The sequence below is a fragment of the Corythoichthys intestinalis genome, chromosome 14, assembly GCF_030265065.1.
Source record: "Corythoichthys intestinalis isolate RoL2023-P3 chromosome 14, ASM3026506v1, whole genome shotgun sequence".
NCBI classification, from domain to species: Eukaryota; Metazoa; Chordata; class Actinopteri; order Syngnathiformes; family Syngnathidae; genus Corythoichthys; species Corythoichthys intestinalis.
The window spans coordinates 1,082,827-1,097,090 of record NC_080408.1 but is presented as its reverse complement, the minus strand read 5'-3'; the positions used below and the strand labels follow the sequence as shown (position 1 = coordinate 1,097,090).

Sequence of the window (14,264 nt, the reverse complement as noted above, 5' to 3'; positions counted from 1 at the left end):
TGTTCATAGATAAGACGTACTGGACTATAAGCTAGGGTGACCAAACGTCCTCTTTTGCCCGGACAAGTCCTACTTTCACGTAGTATCCTCGTGGTCCGGGCGGGTTTTATAAATTCATAAAAATGTCCGGTTTTTATGATTTTTCACGGGACCAATTTGAAGAGAATCCCTCCGGCCACTGGGTGGCAGCAGTGGACATGGCTCCTACTAGAAGGGAGGGAAGGAGTAGTTCTTCTTGTTTTTGTTGGCACTTTACCCCTATCATGAGGCATTACCGCCATCTACTGGGTTGACGATTTGGCCACAACGCCTGAAGTTTTTTATGATAAATACGTATATAATGGCAAGTGTTGACTCCTGTCGGAGCTTTGACTGTAAAATCCCGTTTGGTGTTGCTGCGCTGCCGATGATTGTAAACTTTTCTAGCAAAGTTTGATTTTTGCCTCAGCTCGCTATCAGTAAGCTAAACCGCGCTAGGCATTATGGGAAACGTAGTTTTGAACTGCTACGTTTGGAAACATGCTGGTTGAATAGTTTGTCAGTTTATTTCAGTTTTTGTTTGTGTGCAATCTAGAACACTGAATGAAAACATCAATTGAATGGGAATAACAATTTGCCAAGGACAATTGTCGTGATAGTAATTTATAAAAATGTTTTGTTGGCACATAGCCTACTGTGTGTATGTGTATTGACTGGACTACATTTTTATGGGTCTGCATTATATTTTATACGTATATATTTTTTAAGTCTTTTTTTTTTTTTTCAAACTGCATTTTTCCATCCGGAGTGAGGGGGCACATTTTAAATATATTAAAGTGATATAGGCATCTTTGAGTGAACTTCGAGTAAAATTCAAGTATCTTGAGGCCGGGCTGAGTGTCCTCTTTTTTGGAAATCAAAATATGGGCACCCTACTATAAGCCGGAGTTGTCCTCACTATGTGCTGGGATATTTCCACCAAAATATAACCGGTAACCATAGACTTCATTATGTATTGACGGGACATGGGACGCGGGGCCGATAAATAGGGGGCCTGCATTGGTGGCGAGGCCGTCACAGCTGACCGAGTGTAATCACAGACAAAAAGCTTTTTCCGTTGAAAATTCCAGCGAATAAATGCTTAAATGCCTGAATTCTATATAGATATGGACGTAAAATAGTCTCGATTCTTGGTTAATAGCAAAAAAAAAAAAAGTGCAGTTAGCATTTATTTTACGTAAATATGTCGAAGTACAATGCAAGTCTGGTAGTAAATGTAGCTAAAGGCCGCCTAATGTAAACAGAGCTTTTCTGGTGAAAATTCTTGTAAATAAATGCTTGAATCCCCGAATTCTTTGTAGACATGGACATAAAACAGTCTCGATTCTTGGTTAAAAGCAAAAAAAAAAGAGCAGTAAGCATTTATTTCACGTAAATATGTCAAAGTACAATGCTAGCCTGTTAGTGAATGTAGCAAGCGGCTGCCTGATGTAAACAGAGCTTTTCCGGTGAAAATTCTTGTGAATAAATGCTTAAATCCTCAAATTCTTTATAGATATCAAAGTTCAAAGTTTGCTTTATTGTCAATTCTACCACATGTGCAAGGACAGACATTGAGTTGAAATTGCGTGACTCTCTTAACCTCAGTGGCAAGTAAAAATGAAATAAAAGAAATAAACATATATGAAAATAGACAACTGTAGAATCTTAAAATCAAAAGAATGTGCAGTAAATATTTATTTTACAGAAATATTGCGAACTATGATTGTACTCAGTACTCAATTTGGACATTTAGGGTTGTAGTTTCTAGGGGCTGTACTCACTTTTGTTGGGGGTTTAGATATTTTTTTATTTTTTTTTTTTTAATTTTATTAATTAGGGCTGTCAAAATTATCGCATTAACGGCGGTGATTAATTTTTTTTAAATTAATCACGTTAAAATATTTGACGCAATTAACGCACATGCCCCGCTCAAACAGATTAAAATGACAGCACAGTACAATGTCCACTTGTTACTTGTGTTTTTTGTCTCCCTCTGCTGGCGCTTTGGTGCAACTGAATTTATGGGTTTAAGCACAATGAGCATTGTGTAATTATTGACATCAACAATGGCGAGCTACTAGTTTATTTTTTTGATTGAAAAGTTTACAAATTTTATTAAAACGAAATCATTAAGAGGGGTTTTAATATAAGATTTCTATAACTTGTACTAACATTTATCCTTTAAGAACTACAAGTATTTCTATCCACGGATCGCGTTAACAGAATGTTAATAATGTTAATGCCATTTTGTTGATTTATTGTTATGATAAACAAATACAGTACTTATGTACCGTATGTTGAATGTATATATGTGTCTTATCTTTCCATTCCAACAATAATTTACAGAAAAATAATGGCATATTTTAGAGATGGTTTGAATTGCGATTAACTACGATTAATTAATTTTTAAGCCGTGATTAACTCGATTATAATTTTTAATTGTTTGACAGCCCTAATATTAATGGCTATATTTTGAGGGGAAAATAAATGAACTGTATTATATAAGCTGTACACAGACTACTTTTAATTGTGTCAAAGTGTAATTTTGTCAGTGTTGTCCCATGAAAAGATATACTTAAATATCTGCAAAAATGTGAGGGGTGTACTCACTTTTGTGATACACTGTAGGACAACTGCCCACATTTGGCTCACATAAGGCTGTAAGTTGTTTCAGCTAATATATGTTTGTGGATGCATTGGTAATTGTTTAGAGCAACAGTTTGTGGAGTTACTTGTGAGCAATTTGCTATGAAAATTGTAACTACATTAGCATTCGTAGTATTTAAGCTAGCGGACTTTTGCGAGGCAAATTAGGCTAATTTAATCTACTAAATTTACATTTTCATTGGACGTTTGAACACCGATTGTTTTGTGTCAGGTATTTTATTGTTAAAATGCGTGTGGTTTTAACCCTAAGCGTACATATGTGTGCTGTAGCTTTACAAATTGTCAAAAGTGAAGGAAGGAAAAAGTTTCAAAAAGCACAATTGCCTTGTTTGCTGTCTGTCAAGCTGAACAACTTTGCGTTTAGTGTGGACAAAACATGTCAAGTTTATAAAGTTAAAAATAAGATAGTGTGTGGTACGATAAGGTACTGGTTATGCAGCTTAAAAAAAACAAACAAACAAAAAAAGGTCCCGTGCTACGTAGCTACTGAGTTTCCAGATGAAGGCTTCACAATTGACAGAGGTGTGGGGCTTCAAAGTTAGCATCCACAAGAAAAGCAACAACCCGAGTGGCGGCAATAAAAGTTAGTGAAAATACAGGCAAAGAAATGAGAATAAAGGCCCAGCAGACTAAACAGGTACGTGGCGGCTGACTCACCCACAAGTAGGCCAGCTTGTCGACAGGCCATAACAGCCGCAAAAACACCGGCCCGTTCCTCCGGCCGGGTGCTTTGAGTCAGGAAACCGAAGATGGATGATCCCGCTCCCGCGCCGACACCTGAGAGGACCGCCACAGCCTTACGTTATAAAACAGCCAATAAGCGTGTGTGTGTGTGTGTCAAACCTGTGACAAGACGACTGCCTACTAAAAGCCACTTGGAATAGCCCACAAAATACATGAAGTTACCTGAAGAAATGACAAAAACAACAATGTACATTATAAAAGGAACCAGTACTTCTCAAACAGTGGTGCGCACCCCCCTCCCCTCCAAAGGTGGCGCATGTGACCTCAGGGAACATATCGTTTGCCGTACGAGAATAAAGTGTAATTGCACATCCACTCAGTATGTGGCAGTGGTGCTCTCATTTTAAGAGTTTGCGCAGTATTTTTAACCAAACAACAGCACACAGCAAAGAGCAATGGAGCTATGAAGAGCAAAGACGGGGAAATATGACCAAGCGTATGTAGCGTTTGGCTTTGACTTATAATACAGCGGGAGACGAGGAAAGACCAGTCTCTTTACTGTGTCTAAAAATGTTTGCAGCGGACAGCAGGAAGCCAAATCAAGTAAGTCGTCACTTGAAGACATTAGACCACAATCAAATTGATAAGCCGCTTGATTGTATTTCAGCGAAAACGAGCCGAGTTCTTTGTTCTTCTTTCTTTTCTCCATGTTCAATGTGGTACACTGTTAGGTCCTCTTCCCCCTCCTTCTGAGACATGCCCACCTCCAGCAGGTGTGCATGTTTTTAGCTGATTGCAGGTCAGACGAGTGGAGCGGCCACAGCTGAGAGCAATGAACATCAGCCAGCTTTAAAAGCCCAGCAGACGCTCCACCTCGTCGCCCGATCAACTCGTCTGGTTTCGCCGTCAGTTGCTTCTCGCATTCCTTATATGATATCATTGATTCCCGGCTCACGACTACTTTGCTCTTGCCCCAGGTCCTGTTCTCTGCGCGCCCCTTGTCGGATTCTACGCCTGCCTCCTTCCGAGCTTCCACGCCTGCCTCCTTCCGAGCTCCCACGTCAGCTCCCCTGCTCCGCTCCCAGCAATCTACACCCAAGACAGCCTTGTGACCTACAATAAACGATTGCTCATTTTTTACCACTGTGTGTCCACTCTGGGATCCCCTATTGCTCTCGCACCTTAACAGTTTGATCGGGCCATCATGGATCCCACGGACAACACAGCCAGCTCGCCCACGTCACTCCTTGACCACCACCAAGCAATCGAATATCTATTCAGTAAGGTAACGGACATTTCTGAGTCACTTCAAGCCATCCAGGCACAACTCACGCCGCTGCCTCATGCACGCACAGCCCCGCCTCCCCTCCGCCACACCGCCGCTTCGCCGAGTCATGTTCCCGTAACTAACCTGGCGTCAACAGCTGCGGCGCGGGAACCCCACGTCCCGGCTCCGTCTCCTTACGATGGCAACCTTGGTACATGTCGTGCTTTTTTAGTCCAGTGCAGCCTCGTCTTCGAACAGCAGCCATCCATGTACCAAGGGGACCGAACAAAGATTGCTTATTTGATCGGATGCCTACGCGGAGCGGCTCTCGATTGGGCTTCCTCTATATGGGAGCAGGGGTCCGCGGTGTGTAGTTCATACGCCCACTTCACCGATGAAATGCGAAAGATCTTCGACCATCCTATTCGTGGTAAAGAGGCTGCCAAGCGGATGATGGCCATTCACCAGGGGTCACGGAGCGTCGCAGAATTCTCGGTGGAATTCCGCACGTTGGCCGCTGAGAGCCGTTTTAACGATGCGGCGCTACAGGAGATCTTCACCCGCGGCTTAACTGAGTCCCTCAAAGACGAATTGGCCACGCGGGATGAGCCTGGGTCTTTGGACGACCTTATTAAATTGGCGATCCAAATTGACAATCGCTTGCGGGAGCGAAGAAGACAACGCCGGGAACCGCCGAACCCCCCCGGCCTGCGCCTAGCTGCCCTTCCACGCCCGTCTTCGTTCCCTGTTCAGGCCACTGATGCGGCTCAGGCGACACTGCCCCCTGCTGACAAATCTGAACCAATGCAGTTGGGCCGCGCCAGGTTATCCCAGGAGGAACGCACTCGCAGGTACAGCGCTCAGTTGTGTATTTACTGTGGGCAAGGGGGGCATTTTATTCGCAGCTGCCCGGTGCGTCCGGGAAACTGCTAGGCTCACCATTAGAGGAGGGACGACTGGTGAGCCACATGTCCCACAGTTCCTCACGCCGGCTCCAGCTCACCGCCACGCTGTCCTGGAGGGGCCAATCCCGCACGGTCACCGCCCTTGTAGATTGTGGTTCCGACGAAAACTTCATTGATCAAACCTTGGTGAGCCAGTTGGGGTTGCGTACACACCCGCTTCCTGCCCCTTTAAAGACTACTGCGCTGGACGGACAGCCCCTGTTCAGCGTGAGCAGACAGACCGAAGCCGTTGATGTCCTCTTATCTGGCAACCATCGAGAGGTGAGCTCCTTTTTTGTTTTCCGTAGTCCCCGCACACCTCTGGTTCTTGGTCTGCCTTGGCTAAGAACTCATAACCCCGCCATAGACTGGACCCACCCTAAGTTAACTGCATGGAGTAACTATTGTCACTCACACTGTCTTAAATCTGCCTTAGTGCCTACCTGTTCGGTCCAGGAACCGACGCAACCTGACCTCTCCGCAGTGCCAGAAGGCTACCATGACCTTGGACTGGTTTTTAGTAAGGACCATGCGGTGTCACTCCCTCCTCACCGTCCGTACGACTGTGCCATCTCTCTCCTGCCTGGTGCGACCCTCCCCAAGGGACGACTTTACAACATCTCTCTACCAGAAAGGGAGGCCATGAAGTCATACATCACGGAGTCCCTGGCCACAGGTATTATTCGCCCTTCCTCCTCCCCTGTCGGGGCAGGGTTCTTTTTTGTGAATAAAAAAGATGGCGGCCTCAGACCCACCATCGACTACCGGGGGCTGAATGAAATCACAATTAAAAACAAATACCCTCTTCCTCTTATTGATTCCACTTTCACCCCCCTGCACGGGGCTACCATCTTTACGAAGCTCGACCTACGTAACGCCTACCACCTCGTCCGTATTAAGGAAGGCGATGAATGGAAGACTGCCTTTAACACGCCCATGGGCCATTATGAATATCTTGTTATGCCATTCGGGCTCACTAACGCCCCTGCAGTCTTCCAAAACTTGGTGAATGACGTCCTGAGTGATATGATTAACAAGTTCGTCGTGGTGTATTTGGATGACATTCTGGTGTTCTCTGGCACCCCATCAGAACATGAGGACCATGTCCGTCAAGTACTCCAGAGACTGCTAGAGAACCGGCTGTACGTAAAAGCCGAGAAATGCGAGTTCAGTGTTCCCGAAACTGCCTTCCTTGGCTACATTGTGGGGCATGGGAAGCTACGAATGGACCCGGCAAAAGTGACTGCTGTTCTGGACTGGCCTCGCCCCTCTGACAGGAAGCAACTACAACGCTTTCTCGGTTTTGCAAACTTCTATAGGAGATTCATTCGCAATTACAGCCGGATTGCAGCTCCCCTCACGGCCCTCACTTCCACCGCCAAACCGTTCCTCTGGTCCGACGCTGCAGACGCCGCTTTTAGTGACCTCAAGAGTCGTTTCACCTCAGACCCCGTGCTGGTCCACCCCGACCCGTCACTCCAGTTCATTGTGGAGGTTGATGCCTCAGAGTCGGGGGTGGGCGCAGTGCTCTCCCAACGCCAGCCCGCCGATAGCAAAATCCACCCATGTGCCTTTTTCTCCCGCAGGCTCTCACCCGCTGAACGCAATTACAGTATTGGGGACAGGGAGCTCCTAGCAGTAAAACTGGCTCTGGAAGAATGGCGTCACCACCTGGAAGGCACACCAGAGCCATTCCTCGTACTCACTGACCATAAGAACCTGGAGTACCTCAAGGCGGCTAGGAGACTAAATCCACGACAGGCCAGGTGGGCTTTGTTTTTCTGCCGTTTTGACTTTGTGCTCTCTTACATCCCAGGCTCCAAAAACACAAAACCCGACGCCTTGTCACGCCAATTTCAAACCATTGAACCTAAGGAAGAACCCGCGCCGATTCTTCCTCAAACCCGCTTCCTGGCCTCCGTGGAATGGGAGATAGAGCGCAAAGTAAAGGATTCCCATGCTGAGCACCCAGATCCTCGAGCCGGTCCCCAGTCTAACCTGTTTGTGCCCCAGAGTCTCCGTTCCCAGGTCTTGGAGTGGGCTCACTCATCCCGGCTGTTCTGCCACCCCGGCATCCGTAGGACATTGGCTGTCCTACGCCAGCGGTTCTGGTGGCCATCCATGCCAGAAGATACTAGATCCTATGTCCTAGCCTGTACAGTATGTGCGCGCAGCAAAACGTCCACCAAGCCCAGCTCTGGACTCCTTCGCCCACTACCTGTCCCAAGCCGACCCTGGTCCCACATAGCCCTGGATTTCGTCACCGGTTTGCCCCCCTCCAAAGGTAATACTGTAATTCTCACTATTGTCGACAGATTCTCCAAAGCCGCTCATTTCATTCCCCTTCGCAAACTTCCCTCAGCCATGGAAACTACAACCCTGCTTACTAACCATGTCTTCCGTTTGCACGGCATCCCGTCAGATATAGTCTCCGACAGGGGGCCCCAGTTTACTTCTCAGGTCTGGAGGGCTTTCTGTGCGGCGCTAGGCGTGGGAGTGAGCCTCTCCTCCGGTTACCACCCACAGACAAATGGCCAGTGTGAGCGTGCAAACCAGCAACTCGAGGCGGCCCTCCGGTGCACCACTCAAGCTCACCCCAACACTTGGAGTGACCAGTTGCCCTGGATTGAATACGCGCACAACGTCCTGCCGAATGCCTCATCGGGTATGTCACCTTTTATGTGTTCTTTGGGTTACCAACCCCCGTTGTTCCCCTCCCAGGAAAGTGAGATAGCCGTCCCGTCTGTCCAAGGCCACATCGACCGTTGCTCCAGAGTCTGGGAACAAGCGCGCGCCGCTCTCCTCCGCGCCTCTGAGAGGTCCCGTACCCAGTCCGATCGTCGCCGCTCGCCCGCACCGATTTACACTGTCGGCCAAAAGGTGTGGCTCTCTTCCAAGTCCTTGCCCTTGAAGACAGGGTCTGTGAAGCTCACCCCCCGGTTCGTTGGGCCCTTTGAGATCACGAAGGTGGTAAACCCCAACGCAGTGCGTCTCCGGCTCCCTGCACATTACCGGGTCCACCCCACGTTCCATGTCTCCCTCGTGAAACCGGTCTCCACTAGTCCCTTGGCCCCCCCTGTTCCGCCCCCTCCGCCGCCTCTGTCGGTCGACGGGGGTCCAGCCTTCCGGGTGGAGCGGCTTCTGGATGTCCGCCGCCGTGGCCGTGGGCTCCAGTACCTAGTTGACTGGGAGGGCTATGGCCCGGAGGAGCGGTCCTGGATCCCTGCCCGGTGGGTGCTGTCGCGGGCGCTCATCCGGGACTTCCACCGTGCCCATCCTGGGCGTCTCCGTCGGGCGCCTGGTGTCGCCCGTAGGGGGGGGGGTCCTGTTAGGTCCTCTTCCCCCTCCTTCTGAGACATGCCCACCTCCAGCAGGTGTGCATGTTTTTAGCTGATTGCAGGTCAGACGAGTGGAGCGGCCACAGCTGAGAGCAATGAACATCAGCCAGCTTTAAAAGCCCAGCAGACGCTCCACCTCGTCGCCCGATCAACTCGTCTGGTTTCGCCGTCAGTTGCTTCTCGCATTCCTTATATGATATCATTGATTCCCGGCTCACGACTACTTTGCTCTTGCCCCAGGTCCTGTTCTCTGCGCGCCCCTTGTCGGATTCTACGCCTGCCTCCTTCCGAGCTTCCACGCCTGCCTCCTTCCGAGCTCCCACGTCAGCTCCCCTGCTCCGCTCCCAGCAATCTACACCCAAGACAGCCTTGTGACCTACAATAAACGATTGCTCATTTTTTACCACTGTGTGTCCACTCTGGGATCCCCTATTGCTCTCGCACCTTAACAGTACACACAAGGACACAGGACAGAGGTTGAGTCAACTTTAATCCGTTTTAACTGGCTGCAAGTGTGATTTAGTTATTGCCACCACCTCTTATGCGCCACGGGTGTGTATGTAACGGGTGCTGTTAATTACACAAATTACAGAAGCATCACATGATTTTTCAAAGGGTGCCAATACTTTTGTATGGCCCATTTTTGGAGTTTTGTGTAATATGTTTTTTTTTTTTCATTCTCTTTTGTGTTTTTTAATTGCAAGCAAAATCAATGAAGATATTACTACCAAAGCATTTGTAATTGCAATCATTTTCTGGGAGAAATTGAGCATTATATGACAGAATTGCAGGGGTGCCAATACTTTTGGCCAGCACTGTATATCCTAAATGTAAATCCTAAATATGTAAATCTAAATCTTAAATCTAAATGTTGAATCTAAATTCTAAGTCTTGAAATAGGTGAAACAAAAATTTAGCTAATGTGCGAATTCACATGACTGGTGACCGGAAGTAACAAAGTAAAAGCTGGAGCAGGTCAGAATGTGTTTGCATATAAGCTAAACATTTAGTTTCACCAGTGTTACCGGCACCCCCAAGGGGCCGCTGTTACTTTTATTATGACCGGCGTTGTCGGTATGGAGCAGTGAGAGAGAGTATGGTCGAGTGAGAGGGCGAGAGAGAGTCGAGTGTGGAAAAAGTGCGCAGTTAAGTAGACTCCAGTGCCGTGTCCCCCATGTTTTATTTTTGTTAATAAAAGTGCCCATAAAACGCCATCCGACGCCTCTCGGTGTTGTTAATGCCGCCGCCGCCTTCCTGAAGAGGAGATAGGACGAACCGAAGACAACCGACGACAACGAGCCAACGTGACTCGCCGGTCCACTTCTCACTACGGTGCGAAGTTGAGAGTACCGCCAATTACCAGCCACGAAGGGCGAATTGGTAACACCAGTTTCATGATTTAGGATTTAGATTTAAGATTTACATTTCTAATATATATTTACATTTAGATTTAGGATTTAGATTAAATATAAGATTTATATTTAAAATTTAGATTTAATATTTAATTTAGGATTTAAGATTGATATATAGATATATATATATATATATATATATATTAGGGTTGTCAAATGATTACAATTTTTAATCGAGTTAATTACAGCTTAAAAATTAATTAATCGTAATTAAGCACAATTCAAACATCTCTAAAATATGCCATATTTTTCTGTAAATTATTGTTGGAATGGAAAGATAAGACACAAGACGGATATATACATTCAACATATGGTACATAAGTACTGTATTTGTTTATTGTAACAATAAATCAAGAAGATGGCATTAACATTATTAACATTCTCATAAAGCAATCCATGGATAGAAAGACTTTCTTAAAAGATAAATGTTAGTACAAGTTATAGAAATTTTATGTTAAAACCCCTCTTAATGTTTTCATTTTATTAAAACTTGTAAAATTTTCAATCAAAAAATAAAATAGTAGCTCGCCATTGTTGATGTCAATAATTACACCATGCTCACTCATGGTACTAACCCATAAAATCAGTTGGACCCAAGCGCCGGCAGAGGGCGCCAAACACCAAAAAACAAGTAACAAGCGGAGATTACACTGTATTGTCATTTTAATCTGTTTGAGCGGGGCATGTGCGTTAATTGCGTCAAATATTTTAAGGTGATTATTTTTAAAAAGTAATTTCCGCCCGTTAACGTGATAATTTGACGGCCCTAGTATATATATGTATACATATATAAAGATGTGTGTGTGTATATATATATATATGTGTGTGTATATATGTGTGTGTGTGTAACATTTAGGTTAAGATTTAAGAATTAAATTAAGTTGAATTTTCACCACACTCACTAAATGTGAGAAAATGTTGTAATTTTCAGCATGCGCTCCTTTACAAACGGCGGCCCATATAGTATCGATGCAAGTCCAGGCCATGTATTGGAATCGGGAGCCCAAAGTTGGTATCGGTGCAACGCTAGCAGATGAAACATGGACATAGCAGCATTGCATATTGCATCAGAACAGAGCGGTGTGTCACGTGACCTTTTGCAACTTACCGGCGATCTCGAAAAGATTAGAGAACAGAATAATGGACTTGGTGCTTCCGCTGCGATCCGACCAGCAGCCAAAGAGCGGTCCGGTGAGTAGGCCGCTCAGACTGAAAGCGGACAGACCCAGACCCAAGAAATACGGCGGCGCCTCCAGGATCTGGAGATAGCGCCATATTGTGGGCAGAATGACAGCTGAAAACACCGGAAGAGGATCATCACCACGACAACAAATTGGACGCAAACGACAGGACACAGCCAACGTGTTGATTTTCTGCCTTGATCAAGTTATTTTAAAGTACAAACATTCAAGTAAGCGTAGTTCGTACGGAAGCGTATTGCAATCGTTTTTCTTGGTTTATTTGTTTATTTAATTCACAGTTTTTTTCAAATAAATATAAATAGTATAAAAAATCTGAATAATAAAAAATAATAGTAATATAAGATGTATAACAACAACATATATAATATAAATAATATAAAATAAAATAATTTTCAAAATGTCTTTTTTTTTTTAAAAAAAAAGCTAATTTTTCAAAATCCTTTGGTGGCTTCTCAGAATAGCAACAAATATTTTAACCCCCCCAAATTGAAAAAGATTTCTTAAAATTACCAAAAAAACTAAAAATTAAAAAATGGGGGTATTACTCAATTTTTTATTTATTATTATTATTATTTTTTTTTTTTATGAAAACAATCCCCAAAATGATTTACTCAGAAAAATTGAGAAAATATTCTTTAGAAACCCAGATTTAAAAAAGAAAAAATCAATAAACAACTGAAAAAATGTAGGTCAGTGAATGCAACACGCTTTCCTCGGGTAAAAGTAGAAATACCGATTGTGAAAATTTGAACTCAAGTCAAGAATCTACTTACCGTATTCTATGCCGCTTAACATGAATATTAGGCCAATGGTGAAAAAAGTTAGATTCCTCTTTTGGAGATAATCCATGGTGCTGTGACTCTTTTTTACAAGGATCTTTCAGCCTGCCTGCCTGCGTGCATGCGTGCGCAGAGGAAGTGGTCTGATCAGATAATAAGACACAGCACACATCCCATTAAAGCAAAAGGTTCTGATGAAGATCATGAGTCCAAGAAAAGAAAAGCTGCTCAGCCTATCAAATCTCTCCGGTGTACGCCACTACTCAATTGGGCATTTATGTTCAAGACGAAATTCACAGCGGGAGTCTGTTCGACAAGGCTAAGCGTCGGGTTACCAACCGGGTGATGTCAAGTGCCGTCGGCCTTATACATTTTTCATTTCTTGTCTACTGTTTCAACAAAGTATTTGCCTACTTGTCAAATTGGAGCTTATTTCCGTGAGATCTTTCGCCGTGGACAATTAGATTCATTCAGCACCGACTGGCATTTTGAGCTGTTTCAATGGGATTGAGAACAGACTTTGGTCAGGCTACTTAAAAACCTTAATTTTGGTTTTTGTCCAGGCCATGAAGTAACAGATCAGCCCACTAGGGGTGTGGTACTGTGCGATTTGGGGGGGCTGGATTTTTTATTTTCATGTTTTACAAATTAGACCTGTTGAGAAACTAATTGCTGACTGTGTACTGTAAGTCCCACCTGTGGTTACGTGGGCAATTGTTCGTGTTGTCCAGGGTATAGTCTAAATAATTGTGAATTGTTGCCATAACATTTATACCATGGATATTATCTAGTCCTACAGCAAGGCAAGGGGGCATTTGCGTGTTGTTTTCAGCACCATTTTCTGCGTATGTTCCGGGACCTGTGCCCGTCTAGTCATCCCTGTGCTGTCATATGTACTTTGCGTTCCGGCACCTTATGATTTACAAACTAAGTACTGCCACTACATAATACATTTTTAATGATTCGGTGAAAAAAATATATTTTAATAGTCCTGAAAAGGTCCTTTTTCTTCAATTTGGGTGGTAATGAGGTCAAAGGTCACAGAGCCAAATTGAATTTGAGTGTTTTTTTTTCAGGACAACTCAAGAACGATATCTACTAGAGACACTCATTTAAAGCAACACTTGGTAACTTTTCACCCTTTATAAAAGATTTTCATAACATTTGTGATAATATATTGACTGACGGCTAGCTGAATGACTCTTCTTCTATATCTTGAGGGGGTCTGTATTGCTTTCACAAATTAACTTTGAGGTGGGTGCCACACAAAAAAACTACAAATGTGCTGACTGCTTTACGGCATACGTCACCTCCCCCTTTCTTTATAATGATTGAAGTCGATGCGAATGCTTTCACGCGAATTCTGAAAAGATGGCAGAGCAACAAAAAAGACAAAAAATTTTGTCTGAGGAGGGGAAAAAAGGGAGGCTACCAGAATATGCAGAATAAAAATTGGCGCGGCTTTCACTCGCTGTCGTGACGAACTCGAACTCAGCGCTTACAAGTTTGGGTGGGGTGGGGTTGGGGGGTTTAGCGTCAAATGCTATTGTTTAGCCACAACTGGATTCATTACCTTATTACTATTCTTCCTTCACACTGCTGCTGAAAACAGAAATGTCGTTTAATCCATCTGCAGGCGACCATCATGATTTTACGACACTGGGCGGGTGTGCCCTGGTCCTCATGGGAAACAGTCTTCCTTAAGAAAAAACACTACCGCTTTTGTCCACCGGCGTCGCTAAAATTAACCAAACCTGAAAAGTTACCATACCAAGTGTTGCTCTGTTTTGTTTTGTAATTTGGGTTAATGAAGTCAAAGTGTCACAGGGCCAATTTGAATTTTTGTGTGTTTTAGAGAACTTGAGAATGTTGTCTACTAGCAACACTCATTTAACTTCAGTTGTTTGCTTGTTTGTTTGTATGTTTGGGTTTTTTTGGGGGGGGGCGGGG

General features: G+C 44.6%; 1 protein-coding gene across 1 annotated transcript in view; it reads right to left on the bottom strand.

Annotated features, from left to right (window-relative positions):
* The window catches only part of mfsd8l2 (major facilitator superfamily domain containing 8-like 2), a 37,313-nt gene extending 24,767 nt beyond the window's left edge, over positions 1–12,546 (bottom strand). Inside the window, exons 1-4 of the mRNA XM_057858155.1 lie at positions 12,309–12,546; positions 11,442–11,627; positions 3,532–3,594; positions 3,346–3,465 (exon numbers count right to left, since the gene is read on the bottom strand). Coding sequence (XP_057714138.1) covers positions 3,346–3,465; positions 3,532–3,594; positions 11,442–11,627; positions 12,309–12,384 — 445 coding nt within the window. The 5' untranslated portion in view covers positions 12,385–12,546. The remainder of the gene's footprint in view (positions 1–3,345; positions 3,466–3,531; positions 3,595–11,441; positions 11,628–12,308) is intronic.
* Positions 12,547–14,264: the final 1,718 nt, after the last annotated feature.